Source organism: Pseudorasbora parva, chromosome 11 (assembly GCF_024679245.1).
Source record: "Pseudorasbora parva isolate DD20220531a chromosome 11, ASM2467924v1, whole genome shotgun sequence".
Lineage (NCBI taxonomy): Eukaryota > Metazoa > Chordata > Actinopteri > Cypriniformes > Gobionidae > Pseudorasbora > Pseudorasbora parva.
The window spans coordinates 34,751,312-34,768,447 of record NC_090182.1 but is presented as its reverse complement, the minus strand read 5'-3'; the positions used below and the strand labels follow the sequence as shown (position 1 = coordinate 34,768,447).

General features: G+C 48.8%; 1 protein-coding gene across 1 annotated transcript; it reads right to left on the bottom strand.

The window, feature by feature from the left end:
- Nucleotides 1-15,391: 15,391 nt before the first annotated feature.
- On the bottom strand, nucleotides 15,392-16,819 carry LOC137092375 (uncharacterized). Its single transcript, XM_067456639.1, has 2 exons — nucleotides 16,125-16,819; nucleotides 15,392-16,051 (listed from the first exon to the last, which is right to left on the bottom strand). Exons 1-2 carry the CDS (start codon nucleotides 16,577-16,579, stop codon nucleotides 15,871-15,873), a joined length of 636 nt encoding a protein of 211 aa, XP_067312740.1. The 5' UTR covers nucleotides 16,580-16,819; the 3' UTR covers nucleotides 15,392-15,870.
- Between the last annotated feature and the right edge of the window lie 317 nt (nucleotides 16,820-17,136).

Here is a 17,136-nt window from a genome sequence, read left to right as displayed (position 1 = left end):
TGTAGTGCAGTTTGCACACACAGGTCAGGTTGTTTCCACTAGTGGTGGCGAAATGAAGCTTCATGAAGCATTGAAGCTTTCCAGCCTGATGTGTTGAAAAGTGGTTCATTTCTTGAGGCTTCGAATGCACACTAGACACCTGCTGGTCAATGCAAAAATTGATTTTATATATATATATATATATATATATATATATATATATATATATATATATATATATATATATATATATATATGACTCACCCACCCACTTTTTACGGCCAACGATGTTGGACCACTCACTTTGGTCGTCTCTAATTCAGTCTGTTTAACTACCCCTAACCAAAAAAAACAAAAAAAACGTATTATTAAACACATGTTAGAAGCTTTATTTCAACTTTTCTAATATTTTTTCCATTTTTATTCAAAATAAATGCCGTTCCGATATGTGATGTGAAAAGGGAGTAGAACAAGTGTGGCTACAGGCGGATTAGAACCCCTGATTGATTTGCGTCAGAACTTTGTGTCTTGCATTTTACGGCTACACTATAGTCACGGTTAAAAACTTGGTGATTTCTGTAATTTTGTCTGCTCCAATCAGTCGTTTAGTAAACGGCAGTATATTTGTAAATATGTATGTATGTATGTATATGTATAAATATTTATAGTAAATATGGCGTCAAACGTTAAACGGTAGTAAAAAATAAATTACCCACCCACCCACTTTTTATTTGCTTCAGACGACATGTGTATATATATATATATATATATATATATAGACGACATGTATATATATATCAGACGACATGTGTATATATATATATATATATATATATATATATATATACACCTCTATAATCATTCATGTATTTATGCTTAGTGTTTCATAATTTTGTAACTGGGGAGTACTTTTGTTTAACAGAGGGAAATGGAGTTCTTTAGACTTGAGAGAGGGTAGTGGTAGTGCTTGTGTAGTTTGACACACATCATATAGTCGAAGCATCCCTCCGAAAGTGAACCCTTTCTCGAAGCGCTGCACTCAAACGAGGCTTCCAACGTCATCAGTGACGTCACTTCACTAAAACAATACAAGCCTCGATACGGAGCTCCGATGAGAGGTGCCTGACGTTCTCGACACACGCTTCGAAGCCTCAGTATAGGGGCGTAACATCACTAGTTTCCACTACTATATATTGTTTTGTGCAGTTTATATTGTGTTGCATCTAAGTTTTGTTTTCTTTTGTTTTTGTTTTTTCTCCCACCTAAGTGTCTGTTACCCTGTGCCACAATAAAAACCACTTAACACTGACCAACTATTCCTCTGTCCATTGGAGTCTCCAACCGCTCAAGGCGCTCATAACAGTGTACTTTGTCCACCTCTGACAATTATCACATCGCAAACAACCGTCTCATCTCACCATCTCTCTTGAACAAAAGCAAACCTCTCATCTTCCAAAAGGAAGCAGCTGTCTCTCCTTTTTGTTGAAATGTTCATTTGGGGCTTCGCCTCAGACTGTGCACTGGAAGTCCCCTGGGCATGTTCAATTTCGACCAGGCGTTTGGATACCTGCGCTAATGGATTTTGGCCAGTCCTGACCAATCTTTTGATCTGCTGCAAATAATTCTCATATGGAAAGCAACATATGTCATTTAAAGAGCACCTGTAATGAGAGACATCTTCACGGATGTGTAACAGGGCATGCACAATGTACACAGCAAATGTTTTTCCATACAGTGCAGGGCAGCTAGACACAAAGTGCCTCATCAGTTCAGAACAAAAATCCAAATAGGCAGCTCTTGTCCTGTCATCTGAGTCGTGCATGATGGATACTGCCACGCTCAGTGTCACAAAATGTGCATACAGCTGTGAGGAGACTATTTTTGAGTACTATGGGTCCCATGTAAAGAAGAAACTGACGGAACTCTGTGGATTTCCACCTGTTTAACTCCTGAAGGCCACGGGGCTGTCGGGGCAGGCTCGCTGGGCATATGGCCTCGTAGCATTTTCAGTTTTTGTGAGATTTCACTCTTCTGTCTCACAGAGAGCCTGCACAGTTTTGGGCCTCTAGTCAGATACACCAGCAGCCGCCTAACAACGCTCAAGCAAATTGTGTGCATATAATCTAAAACAAAGCAGCTTGTAACAATGTTCGTAATATGAGGAAGGAAGAGGACACGGGGGTCGGCTGGACGGTTGATGCTATTCTCTTTTATTTATTTTACATGGCTGACATCGCCGTCGGTGTATGAATGGGTGAATGTGAGGCAAAAATGTAAAGCGCTTTGGATAAAAGCGCTATATAAATGCAGTCCATCTATATAAATGCAGTCCATTCTTTCAAAACTCAAAACACACACTACTGTGTGGATTCACATAAACACACGATCACTTCCGGGTCGGCACTTCCGGCTTCCGGTCACTCAGTCTCTGTGGGGGTTTGGCATCAACCGTCCGGTCTCTCTCTCTTTCTGGTCTCCGGTTCCACCGATGTTTTATACCCTCTCCGCGCACATTACTGGAACAAGAGACAGGTGTTATTAATATGCGTCCAACCCACTCACTTACCGCTCGTCCCGCGGCTCTCTCTCCCGCTGCAGACCTCACTGAACCACGCCCCCCTTGCCACATACCCCCACCGCCCGACTCAGGCCGGGGAGCCGTCCGGCCTGCAGCCCCCCCCATTTCTGGAGAGGAAGTCGGCCACAGCCATCTGAGCACCCGGCCTGTGGACCACCTGGAACTTAAACGGCTGAAGAGCTAGATACCAACGGGTGATCCGCGCGTTGGTATCCTTCATGCGGTGGAGCCATTGGAGAGGAGCGTGGTCCGAACAGAGGGTGAACTCCCGCCCCAGAAGGTAGTAGCGGAGGGTGAGAACGGCCCACCTGATGGCAAGGCACTCCTTTTCGATGGTGCTGTACTTGGCGGCTAATGTACGGCGGCTAATGTACAGCACCGGCCGCTCTCCCCCCTCCACCTCCTGGGCCAGGACTGCGCCCAGCCCCCTGTCCGACGCGTCAGTCTGCAACAAGAAAGGGAGAGAAAAGTCAGGGGAGTGTAAAAGCGGCCCGCCACATAGAGCAGCCTTAACTTGGGTGAAGGCCTGCTGGCACGGCTCCGTCCACTGGACCGTATCTGGTAGCCCCTTTCTAGTAAGGTCAGTCAAAGGGCTAGTGAGGTCCGAATAATTTGGTATAAACCGTCTATAATATCCCGCCAGCCCCAAGAACTGCCTTACCTCCTTTTTGGTCTTGGGTCTCGGACAGGTTGCAATCGCGGCGGTCCTATCAATTTGGGGACGCACCTGTCCATGACACAAGTGGAAGCCCAGATACCTTACTTCCACCCGCCCAATCGCACACTTCTTCGGGTTGGCCGTGAGCCCCGCTCCCCTCAGCGACCTCAAGACCGCCCTGACATGCTGCATATGCCGCTGCCAATCGTGACTGTAAATCACGATATCATCCAGATAGGCAGCAGCATATGCGGCATGGGGACGCAAAATCCTGTCCATGAGGCGCTGAAAGGTAGCGGGTGCCCCGAACAAACCGAAAGGAAGCGTGACAAATTGGTGCAATCCAAACGGCGTGGTGAAAGCTGTCTTTTCTTTGGACAATGGAGACAAGGGGATCTGCCAATAGCCCTTTGTTAAGTCCAATGTCGAATAAAATCGAGCCGTCCCCAGCCGATCAAGCAACTCGTCAACCCGCGGCATTGGATAAGCGTCGAATTTCGACACTGCATTCACCTTGCGGTAGTCCACACAGAACCTGACCGAGCCGTCGGTCTTAGGGACCAAAACTATCGGGCTCGCCCAGTCACTGTTGGACTCCTCTATTACTCCCATATCGAGCATTGCTCCTAATTCCTCCTGAACCACCTTTTTCTTGTGTTCAGGCAAGCGATACGGCCGGCTGCGAACTACCACGCCCGGCTCGGTCTCGATATGGTGCTGAATCCAGTTGGTAAGTCCCGGTAGGGGCGAGAACACGTCGGCGAACTCCGCCTGTAATTTCGATAAATCAGTGAGTTGGGACGGTGAGAGGTGATCTCCCCCAGGGGCCAGCGCGACCGATTGTGCTTTGATGCTCGCCTCTGGCCCGAGATCATCCTCTCCTCCGATCACCGTTGCCAACAACACTGATTCCACCTCATTCAATTTCTTAAGGAGGTTGAGGTGGTATATTTGACGTGCCCCGTTCCTATCGGATCGTATCACTTCATAATCGAGGTCTCCAATCTGTCGTGCGACCTCAAACGGCCCCTGCCACTTTGACATTAATTTAGAGCTCGACGTAGGGAGTAATACAAGCACTTTCTCTCCCGGTGTGAATTTACGTAGCTTCGTACCCCTGTTATATGACCGGCTCTGGCGGTCCTGGGCTTGCAACAAATTCTCCCTAGATAGCCGCCCCAAGGTGTGGAGTTTTGTTCGCAAGTCCAGCACATATTGAATTTCATTCTTCGCCAAAGAAGGCCCCTCCTCCCAAGTTTCTCGCAGGACGTCCAGCACTCCCCGTGGCTGGCGCCCGTAGAGAAGCTCGAAGGGGGAAAACCCCGTGGAGGCTTGGGGGACCTCCCGCACGGCAAATAAGAGGGGTTCTAACCACCTATCCCAATTTTTGGCGTCTTCCTGTACGAACTTACGGATCATGGATTTAAGTGTGCGATTAAACCGTTCGACCAAGCCGTCCGTTTGTGGGTGATAAACGCTTGTTCGAATGGACTTAATGCCCAATAACCCATATAGTTCGCTTAATATACGTGACATAAACGCCGTGCCTTGATCGGTGAGGATCTCTTTTGGAATCCCCACCCGGGAGATTAGTCAAAACAGTGCGTCCGCAACACTCTTCGCTGAGATATTGCGGAGGGCCACTGCTTCCGGATATCGTGTTGCGTAGTCCACGATAACTAACGCAAAACGATGGCCGCGTGTGGATCGCTCTAATGGCCCGATGAGGTCCATCGCAATTCTTTCGAAGGGGACCTGCATTAATGGAAGTGGGCGCAAGGGCGCTTTTGGGGAGGCCAGTGGATTCACCAACTGACATTCAGGACAAGACGCGCACCACCTGCGCACGTTGTCATGAGTGCCTGGCCAAAAAAATCGGGTCATTAAGCGATTCAGTGTGGCCGCCTGTCCCAGGTGGCCCGCCATCGGGTTAGAGTGAGCCCAAAAGCATTTCCCGGCGGCTCTTTGGTACTAATAACTGAGTTGTATCTAACTTTGTCTGAGTGTCTTGGGTCACTCGATACAACCGATCCTTTATTATGGCAAAATAAGGGTAGGAGACAGGCAAGGCAGGTTGGAGAGACTGTCTGTCGATCGATCGGACCTGTTGGAAAGCGTTCTTAAGGGTTTCATCTTGTGACTGCTCCAGAGGGAAGTCATCGCGGTCCGAGAGAATCAGTCTCTCAATCCCGCTCGGTTCCTCTGGAGCTGTCCCCAAGGGTCCCGGCTCAGTCTCCCCAAGCTGCACTCGCACCGCCCCCTTCCTCGCCTTTTTCTCCCAAGCGGCATCCGCACTTAACGATCCCAATAATGCCGTAAAGGCGGGCCAATTCGTCCCCAGAATTAGCGGATGCCGGAGGTGTGGACTAACCGCCACCTCTATATTATGCTTTTGCCCCCGAAACTGTATCGTGACTGGGACAACCGGATATTCCACCACATCCCCGTGCACACACCGCACCTTAACCATGCGGCTTGTATCCAATGCCCCAGGCTGCATCAGGCTTTGATGGATCGAGGTTTGGTTACATCCTGAATCCACCAAGGCCTGATATGTACCCCCCTTGATACTCACAGGAATTTGGTACTCTCCTGCTTGATCGGGGGTGGCCCGCTGTACGTCCGGGATCCGGATCATTGTCCCGATGTCCATCATAGGACATCGGTCCACAAAATGATCCGGATCACAGCACCGCCAGCAGGCCAGCCCAGGCCTACCCGCCGCCCCTGCGGCAGGGAGTGGGTTGGAGAATGAGCGCGGGGAGGGCTTGGAACCAGAGCCATTGTTACCCCCGCCCCCAGCAGCCCCGCCCCCCTGGGCGGAGCCCCCGAACTCCCGAATGGTCCAGGGCCCATCCCACCCCGGCCTCTGGGGGGAATGCGAGGAGGGCCCCGAGGGCGAGACCTAGGGAGAGGGACAGGACGAGAGGGAGAGACAGAGGGGGGAGAGAGAGAGTGAGAAGTTAAAAGGGGCACGCCACCAGGTGGTCGTCCGCCAGTTGGATGGCCGTCTCCAGCGATGTGGGCCGGTGGCACTGGACCCACTCGGCAGTTTTCTTTGGGAGCCGAGCGATGAACTGCTCCAGCACCACCAGATCGACGATGTGGTCCACGTCGCTTCCGCCGGCCAGGAGCCATCTGCGGCAGGAGTCCCGGAGCTGTTGGGCCATCGCGAAGGGTCGGCCAGCCTCTCCCCACTCCAGGGAGCGGAACCTCTGCCGGTGCTGCTCCGGGGGGGAGCGGCCGACCCGCTGAAGGATGGCCTTCTTCAAGTCATCGTACTCAAGGAGGTTCGCCACCGGTAGCTGTTGTGCGGCCGCCTGGGCTTCCCCTGTCAGAAGTGGTATGAGGCGCACCGACCACTGTGCGGGGCCACCCGCAGGCCTCCGCGGCCTTCTGGAATAAGTCGATAAAGGCCTCCGGGTCATCTTGTGGGCCCATCTTGTGGAGGGGCACGTGCACCGGTGCGCTGGCCAGCCCGGCGGCCTCGGTGCGAACCTCCCGGTCAAACCAGCTCCGGAACCTCTCGCGGTCCTCTTGCTGGCCTTGGACGATGGCCGCAAAGCGGCGCTCTTGGTCCGCCCTAAGGTCCAGCATGGCTTGGTGTTGATCCTGATGGAGGGCCGCGAGGGATGTAATGATGTCCGCAAATGGCGAGGCGGAGGGCGTCTGCATGGCGGCGGCGCTGTCCTGCTTCCTTCCCGGGTTTCGGCACCAGTGTAACAATGTTCGTAATATGAGGAAGGAAGAGGACACGGGGGTCGGCTGGACGGTTGATGCTATTCTCTTTTATTTCTTTCAAAACTCAAAACACACACTACTGTGTGGATTCACATAAACACACGATCACTTCTTGGTCAGCACTTCCGGCTTCCGGTTACTCAGTCTCTGTGGGGGTTTGGCATCAACCGTCCAGTCTCTCTCTCTTTCTGGTCTCCGGTTCCACCAATGTTTTATGCCCTCTCCGCGCTCATTACTGGAACAAGAGACAGGTGTTATTAATCTGCGTCCAACCCACTCACTTACCGCTCGTCCTGCGGCTCTCTCTCCCGCTGCAGACCTCGCTGAACCACGCCCCCCTTGCCACACAGCTATTAAAGGGCTGGAACCATTTTGATGGCGAGAATACTCTAACTGACTAAATGCTTCATTTGTGCGCAAAGTGGATGTCAGCTGATTAAAGACGACACTTCTTTCGACATACTAGCCTTTCACTTGTCACCTCTCACAACTGTCATATGCAGTATGACCTTTAATGCACTTTAAATATGCTCTTGCCGGTGTGTCACAAATAAATGTATGAATATTTACTGCATACTTTTTGTCCTGAACCACCAGGCCATTCTGTTGGAGATTATTGAACTCCTCAAAAAAGTCATGGAGATAATCATCAAGGGGCTCAGGCTTGCTTTCCCCACAGTATAATGCCACAATGAATGGATTGAAATTGCTAAATTTCAGCAGCATTGGCCAAAACTGGATTTTGCTACTTTTAAAGATTGGTAGTCCATCAATGTTGACATCCAAACTGACCGTACTGTGTTGTCGTCTGAAAGCATCATTTTGACACAGTACACGGGAAATGCCCCTCTCCAAGCCATAGTAAATATACTGTCCATTGCATTTTGAATGGCTGTCAATGAATTGAGGAGTGGCTAGTAATGTGCGTGAATCTTTGTGGAGTACATGTCCATGATCCCTTAGAATCAGCAGTAATTCATTTAGGGACCTATTAGTGATGTGGTGTTTTGTACTCCACTCTCGCAAGTCATCGCCTAGGTTTCTAACTCGGGCCTCTGGTTCGGGATTCAAAATCTCCACATCTGAGTCACACATTCTTATGTTGGTGTCAATCTGAACCATCAGTGGTCACAATGGAGCTGTGGTCATCAGTACTGCTACCACCATCATCATTGGTTGTTTCTTCTCTGTCATGCGTCGTCAATGTGTTATCAATTGTCACTGTGTCGTCGTCAGACTGGAGAAGTGCATTGATGTCTGCTTTACGTTTTCTCCACATTCTTAAATAAGCCATCTAACAAAGTTTCAAGTGTCAAAACAAAATCCAGTAATATTATTATCATTATATATGAAAAATTTTGTGTGCACACACACACACACATTACAGATGCTTTGTCCTGTTTTTATATGCAGATTGTTGATCATCAATGTGCAATATCTGCCGATAAAGGGCAGATATTGTTGGTTTTGTGTTGTTTTGTTATTTTTGTTATAGCAGCTATGTACATGTATGTGTGTCTACCATATACATAAATACACACACACACATTATATATATACCAAAGAAAATCGATTACACACAAAATCGATTCGTACTCAAATCACGTCAAGTTCTACAGACTCAAAATCAAATCCTAGAATGTATTTAATTTTTATATATTGTATGTCTATTGCAATCACATGATAGATTAATGATGAATATGATTATGAATATCTACACTGCCCATTATCAGCAAACATTCATCCAATGTTCCAAAGGCACATTCTAACTGAGAAAACATTGGAGAACCCTTTTGCAATTATGTAAGCACATTGGCCCTCATTTATCAAAAGTGCGTACACCAAATTTCCAGCGTACACCTTGCGTACACCCAAACCCACTGTAATGAGGACTCAGGTGGATTGGGATCCATGTGCAGTTTATTGGAAACACACAAACTCACAGTAGTAACAGGCAAAGGTCGGTAGCCAAGAATTAACAGTAGTATCACAGGCAAGGCGTAAATCTTAATCATACCAGGCAAGGGTCAGGGCAGGCAGCAAACAGTCGAATAACCAGAGTCCAGGCAAACACAGGTCAAAATGGCAGGCAGCAAGAATCAGAGTCGATAAACAGGCAGGTTCGTAAACAGGCAGATCAGAAACAACAATGGGTAAACGCTCAGAAATGTCGCCGGGGCAGAACAAGACTTCGCAGTGTGTGTGTGTGTGCTCAGAGAATATATAGGCCAGCTGATGGGGAACAGGTGGATGGTAATCAGTCCCGGCATGTGGGATTATGGGAAATGAAGTCCATGAGTGAGTTAGTACTCTGGTGAGCGCGACCTCTGATGGCCGACGGTGGGATCTTCACCAGCGGTTGTGACAGAGCCCCCCCCCTGCGAGCGGCTCCTGACGCGGGCGCACATCCGACGCCGGGGTCTTCCTCGGGGTCGTGGGGCCGGTTTCTCCGGGTGGGTCCTATGAAAGTCATTGATTAGGTTGGGGTCCAGAATGTCCTCTGAGTTGACCCAAGACCTCTCCTCCGGGCCGTACCCCTCCCAATCGACCAGGTACTGGATCTGCCGCCCCCGGCGTCTGGAATCTAGCAACTCCCGCACGGAAAAAGCCTCCTCGCCATCCACGATCATCGGTGGGGGGCCTGCTTCACTGGACTCTTGCTCCACCCTCGGACCATCAGCCGGTTTCAACAGAGACACATGAAAGGTGGGAGAGATGCGGTAAGTGGCAGGTAATTCTAGACGATATGACACTGAGTTAATCTGTTTGACTATTTTGAATGGACCCACATACCTGGGACTGAGCTTCCTACATGGTAGCCGTAATCGTAGATCCCGAGTGGATAACCACACCCAATGTCCTGGTGTATAGTCAGGATGAGGACGGCGATGACGGTCCGCTTGTTCCTTGACCCTGTTTATTGCTCGTTGGAGATGTACATGAGTTTGGTTCCAGATGGTCTCGCTGCGTTGAATCCAGTCGTTTACTGCAGGAACCTCGGATGGCTCCCCGGACCATGGGAATAGTGGTGGTTGGTATCCTAGAATGCATTGGAATGGTGTTAACTTGGTAGCAGGTTTGAGGATAGAGTTTTGTGCATACTCCGCCCAGGGAAGGAAGCGACTCCAGTCTGTTTGGTTCTGCTGGCAGTACATTCTGAGGAATTTGGATATCTCCTGATTCAGGCGTTCAGTTTGTCCATTAGACTGTGGGTGGTAACCAGAGGTGAGGCTTATATTAACATTTAACAATCTGAAGAAAGCTGACCATACCCTTGACGTAAATTGAGGTCCTCGGTCCGAGACAATATCCTCTGGAAGACCATAGTATCTGAATACGTATTGGAGCAGGTGTTCAGCAGTTTCGAAGGCTGTGGGTAACTTAGGCAGAGGGATTAGTCGACATCCTTTGGAAAACCGATCAATCACAGTTAGTATGGTGGTGTTACCTTGAGATGGCGGCAGATCAGTAACGAAGTCGATAGCTATGTGAGACCATGGACGCTGAGGGATGGGTAGTGGTTGTAATAGACCTGCTGGGAGTTGTTTTGGGGTCTTTGCTGCGGCGCATGTGTGGCAAGCATTGACGAAGTCTGCAACATCTGCTTGTAACGAGTCCCACCAGAATCGGTTCCTTATTAGCCTGGTTGTCGTGGTGATTCCCGGGTGACCGGAGCTTGTCGAGGAGTGTACCCATCGAATTACCTTCTCCCTGAGCCCTGGCGGCACAAAGGTACGATCGTTGGGACATGCAGCGGGAGGCGGGTTCTGCTCGTGTGTCTGTGCAATCTCTGACATGATGTCCCATTGAACTGGAGCGACGATGAGGGTGGGTGGGATAATTGGGTCTTGCAAGGTATTCTGTGGAGCGCTGTCAAACTGACGTGACAATGCATCTGCCTTGATGTTCTTAGAACCTGGAATGTAGGTGATAGAGAAGTCAAACCGGGTAAAGAAGAGTGCCCATCTAGCTTGCCTGGGGTTTAGTCTCTTGGCTGAGCGCAAGTACTCGAGGTTGCGATGATCCGTCAGCACCAGGAATGGATGTCTTGCTCCCTCGAGCCAATGACGCCACTCCTCAAAAGCTGCCTTCATGGCTAGAAGTTCGCGATTGCCCACGTCATAGTTTTGCTCCGTTGTAGACAGTTTCCTGGAATAAAAGGCACAGGGGAATAATTTAGGCGGGTTACCTTGCCGTTGTGAGAGAATGGCGCCAATTCCCGTGTTAGAGGCGTCCACCTCCACCACAAAAGGTAGTTGAGGGTCTGGGTGGTGCAGGATGGGTGCTGATGTGAATCTATTCTTCAGGTTACTGAATGCTTGCAAAGCCTCGGCGGACCATCGTAGCTTGTTGCCTCCTCCTCTTGTCATGGAAGTGAGTGGTGCGGCGACTGAACTGTAACCTCTGATAAAGCGCCTGTAGAAGTTGGCGAACCCCAAAAATCTTTGCAGCTCTTTCAGAGTGGTGGGTTGAGGCCATTCCACGACTGCCCGAACCTTTCCTTCATCCATCGCCACTCCCTCTGGGCTAATGACATAACCAAGAAATGTTACTGAGGTTTGGTGGAACTCACATTTCTCTGACTTGGCGTACAGCTGGTGCTTGATGAGGCGCTGCAAGACCGTTCGTACGTGTTGAATGTGTTCTTCCATGGTGTTTGAATAGATGAGGATGTCGTCAATGTATACCACCAGACATTGATGCAATAAGTCTCGAAAGATGTCGTTGACGAATGATTGGAACACCGATGGACTGTTGGACAGGCCGAAGGGCATGACTAGGTATTCATAGTGCCCATTACTAGTGGAGAATGCAGTTTTCCATTCGTCACCCTCCCGGATGCGAATGAGGTTATAGGCAGACCGAAGGTCCAACTTGGTAAATACTTTGGCAGATCGAAGTTGTTCTAAGGCAGCGGGCACCAGTGGCAGAGGATATCTGAACTTGACCGTTATATCGTTAAGCCCACGGTAGTCAATGCAAGGACGAAGGCCTCCATCCTTCTTCCCCACGAAGAAGAATCCCGCAGCAGCAGGGGAGGTAGATGATCGGATGAACCCCTTGGCCAGCTCCTCTTGAATGTATGTTTTCATTGCTAGATCCTCCGGTTCAGACAGAGGAAAGATGCGACCCCTAGGTGGAGTGGTACCAGGTAGCAGTTCGATGGCGCAGTCGGTGTTGCGATGAGGAGGTAGTTGTGAGGCTTTGGTCTTGCTGAAGGCTTCTAAGAGGTCCGCGTATGCCGAAGGAATACCTGGTGTGGAGTCCGTGGTGTGGTGCATGCTGGTAGATCGAATGGGTAGAAGCCTGACAGAACGGATGCAGCGGGAGTGACATGAAGGACCCCATTGGGTGATCTGCTTATCCTGCCAGGAGATCTGCGGGTTGTGGTCTTGTAGCCAGGGGAAGCCCAGAATGATCGGGTTGTGTGGAGAGTGAATGACGTAGAACTGGATGGATTCAGTATGTAGAGCGCCCACTTGTAAGTGAAGTTCGGTGGTGGTGAACTGTACTTGTCCGGTCCCCAGGGGGCGCCCATCTAGTGCTGCCACTGCCAGAGGAAGGTTGCATGGGTTTAGCGGTATTTCATGTTGACGAACCAGACCTTCATCAATGAAGTTGCCTGCAGCTCCAGAGTCTATTAATGCCTGGGTTGTAATTACTTTAGACTGGTAGGTTACTGTGACTGGTAAATCTAGGCAGTTGTGGTGAGAAACAGTGGAAATGAGCAAACTCACCCGGCGGGGCTGTGGTTGCGATGGTCGGGTCGGGCACTCGGCTCTGCGATGTCCGGAAAGACCACAGTAGAGGCACAGATGATTTCGGATGCGGCGCTCTCGTTCCTCAGAAGAGATGTGTGTGCGACCGATTTGCATGGGTTCATCACTGCTGTCGAGGGGCTGAGAGAACATTGGGTTGCCACCACTTCGTGGTCCTCGGCGAGAGCGGATGAGGTTGTCAATGCGAATCGCCAGTTCGATGAATTGATCCAAGCTCTTGTCCTCATCGCGGCATGCGAGTTCTGATTGCAGTTCCTCATTGAGGGCTTGGCGAAATAGGGTTTTCAAGGTGTCCTCTACCCACACGGTTTGTGCTGCTAGGGTGCGGAAAGTGAGCGCGAATTCTGCTGCCGTACTTCTCCCTTGCCGGAGGGCGAGCAGCTGTTCGCCTGCGCTTCGTCCTCCCTCAGCATGGTCGAAAACTATGCGTAGGCGTTGAATGAAGTTGGCATATGTAGTGCTCTCGCGGGTTCGTTCGTCCCAGACTGCTGTTGCCCAGTCAAGTGCTTTCCCAGTGAGCAGTGAACAGATTAGTGAAATCTTACCAGAGTCTGTGAAGTACAGGGTTGGTTGTTGGGCCAGAAAGATGGAGCACTGCATTAAAAATCCCTTGCATTTGGCCGGGGTGCCGTCAAACTTTTCAGGGAACGCCAGACGTGGGCTGCTCATTGCCGTTGTAACGGGTACGGTTGGTGGCTCTTGTCGTGGTAATGGTGCATCGGCCGTTGCTGGTGTAAGATGGAGGCTCTGCACGGCCTTAACCAGTTCCTCCGTCATGCTGGTCAATCGTGTGAGTTGCTGGTGATGCATCATTAGCTGGCTGGCTTGTGCGGAGAGCTCTTGTGTGAAGCGAGAGAAGTCTGCTGGATCTGTGTTTGGCGAAGTCTTCTGTAATGAGGACTCAGGTGGATTGGGATCCATGTGCAGTTTATTGGAAACACACAAACTCACAGTAGTAACAGGCAAAGGTCGGTAGCCAAGAATTAACAGTAGTATCACAGGCAAGGCGTAAATCTTAATCATACCAGGCAAGGGTCAGGGCAGGCAGCAAACAGTCGAATAACCAGAGTCCAGGCAAACACAGGTCAAAATGGCAGGCAGCAAGAATCAGAGTCGATAAACAGGCAGGTTCGTAAACAGGCAGATCAGAAACAACAATGGGTAAACGCTCAGAAATGTCGCCGGGGCAGAACAAGACTTCGCAGTGTGTGTGTGTGTGCTCAGAGAATATATAGGCCAGCTGATGGGGAACAGGTGGATGGTAATCAGTCCCGGCATGTGGGATTATGGGAAATGAAGTCCATGAGTGAGTTAGTACTCTGGTGAGCGCGACCTCTGATGGCCGACGGTGGGATCTTCACCAGCGGTTGTGACACCCACGGTGACTTTGAGATTTATCAATATGGACGTTGGCGTACGGCACGCTCAAATCCTACGCCAGCTCAGGAGGTGGTGTACGCACGTTTGAGTTAGTGTGAAAATGCGCAGAAAAACAATTCCTAACACCACAAAACGCACTGACAAGATATGCTATATTATGACCCACTGTTAAAAACCACAACAACAACATTCAGTGTTTATTTTTGTGCAACATGAACGTCAATGTTTAATTTGTGTGACTTTACCAAAGCGTTTGATTTGTAGGCATATCCAGTCGCGAGCCTTTGCGCTTTACCGGCCCGCCTGGCCCGGCAGCTGCGCACGGACTGGGGCTAAAATAATTCAGACTGACAAAATAATAAAAATGACCTTTTTCTTTTAAATAATAATAAAATCAATAAAAACGACATTCTTCTTCTGAATAACAAGCGTCATTAAGAATAATAATCATAATAATAATAAGAATCTTACAAATTGTCATGTAATTATTAATGTGAATGAATGGTAGTACTCCACATCACATCATCATCACTATTGTACACCCCAATACATGTGCCGTGATACGAAATTAAATGCTAATTGTTTCAAAACGTGCTGTAAAATAATGCAGTGATGGTAATTTATCATCCAAACAGCTTTTTAAACTGCTGGAGTGCGCTTCTCAACCCCCGCACTTTTAATAGTACGTAATTTGGGTCCATATTTTGTTTTTTTAGGTGCCTTTAATCCCACTCTTTAAACTCCCAAATAAAACAATTTAGTTTTTTTTCCACTTCCCTGGTGATGGTCTCGATGGGCGCGTCTCAATCATCTCACTAGTTCAGTAGTCAGGGCACTGATCAGGGAGTCAGCCCATTGACTTATGTCCTAATCAGTGCCCTGACTAGTGGACTAGTGAGATGATTGAGCGCGCCCGATCTCCACGTCGGAGATGTTTCGCTTCTTTGCCGTCTTCTGTTTGTCCATGGCGTAAAATGAGGGCGTGGGAGAGGCGGAGACTTGAATATATAGGGGCGTGTTATTCTAATCACGATCGTTTTCAGCCGCCACATTTATTAAGGGCAAGTATTGCGTACACCTGGATTGCAGAGGTACGCACAGCTTCATAAATCAGGCGGTGAGAGGAGTGTAAGCATAATCTTACGCCATCATATACACCAGTTTCTACGCAAGATTGATAAATGAGGGCCATTATGTAATCTGAAAATGATTTATATATATATATATATATATATATATATATAAACTCAGCAAAAAAAGAAATGTTCTCTGACTTTCAACTGTTTTTACTTTCAGTAAACTTAATGTGTGTAAATATTTGTATGAACACTAAAAGAGTCAACACCATAAGACATAAACTAAAAATGTTTTACAGACATGTGACTAACAGAAATAGAATAATGTGCCCCTGAATGAAGGGAGGCTCAAAATCAAAAGTACCAGTCAGTATCTGGTGTGGCCACCAGCTGCTTGAAGTACTGCAGTGCATCTCCTCCTCATGGACTGGACCAGATTTGTCAGTTCTTGTTGTGAGATGTTACCCCACTCTTCCACCAAGGCACTTGCAAGTTCCTGGACATTTCTGGGGGGAATGGCCCTAGCCCTCACCCTGCGATCCAACAGGTCCCAAACATGCTCAATGGGATTGAGATCCGGGCTCTTCGCTGGCCATGGCAGAACACTGACATTGCTGTCATGCAGAAACTCATGCACAGAATGAGCAGTATGGCTGGTGGCATTGTCCTGCTGGAGGATCATGTCCGGATGAGCATGCATAAAGGGTACCACATGAGGGAGGAGGATGTCTTCCCTGTACCGCAAGGCATTGAGATTGCCTGCAATGATAACAAGCTCAGTCCGATGGTGATGTGATATACCGCCCCAGACCATGACGGACCCCCCACCTCCAAATCGATCCCGGTCCAGAGTACAGGCCTCGGTGTAATGCTCATTCCTTCGACGATAAACACGAATCCGTCCATCACCCCTGGTGAGACAAAACCGTGACTCATCAGTGAAGAGCACTTTTTGCCACTCCTGTCTGGTCCAGCGAAGGTGGGTTTGTGCCCATAGGCGGCGTTGTTGCTGGTGATGTCTGGTAAGAACCTGCCTTACAACAGGCCTACAAGCCCTCAGTCCAGCCTCTCTCAGCCTATTACGGACAGTCTGAGCACTGATGGAGGGATTGTGTGTTCCTGGTGTGACTCGGGCAGTTGTTGTGGCCATCCTGTACCTGTCACGCAGGTGTGATATTCGGATGTACCGATCCTGTGCAGGTGTTGTTACACGTGGTCTTCCACTGCGAGGATGATCAGCTGTCCTTCCGGTCTCCCTGTATCGCTGTCTTAGGCGTCTCACAGTGCGGACATGGCAATTTATTGCCCTAGCCACATCAGCAGTCCTCATGCCTCCCTGCAGCATGCCTAATGCAAGTTCACGCAGATGAGCAGGGACCCTGGGCATCTTTCTTTGGGTGTTTTTCACAGTCAGTAGACAAGTCTCTTTAGTGTCCTGCGTTTTTAGAACTGTGACCCTAAATGCCTACTCTCTGTAAGCTGTTAAGGTCTTAACGACCATTCCACAGGTGCATGTTAATTAATTGATTATGGTTAATTGAACATGCATGGAAAACATTGTTTAAACCCTTTACAATGAAAATCTGTAAAGTTATTTGGATTTTTACCACATTATTGTTGAAATACACAGTCCTGAAAAAGGGACGTTTCTTTTTTTGCTGAGTTTATATATATATATATATAGTGAAGCAGATGTTTTTCAATCGGAGTGTGTGTGTGTGTTCCGGTTATAACAAAGATATTGTGATATCCCTCCCATGTGAAAAAAAGTTCTACCTTTATGGTGATATTTAATAATTAATAATCGGGACTGTGTCAAGTAGACATTGTTTTGAATACATTTTAAAACTTTTATAACATGGTATTGAGATGTTTTTTTTATTGATAAAACATGGTCGGAAGAATATTTCTCCAGTTCTGTGGCGGACGGATATGACTGCAGGC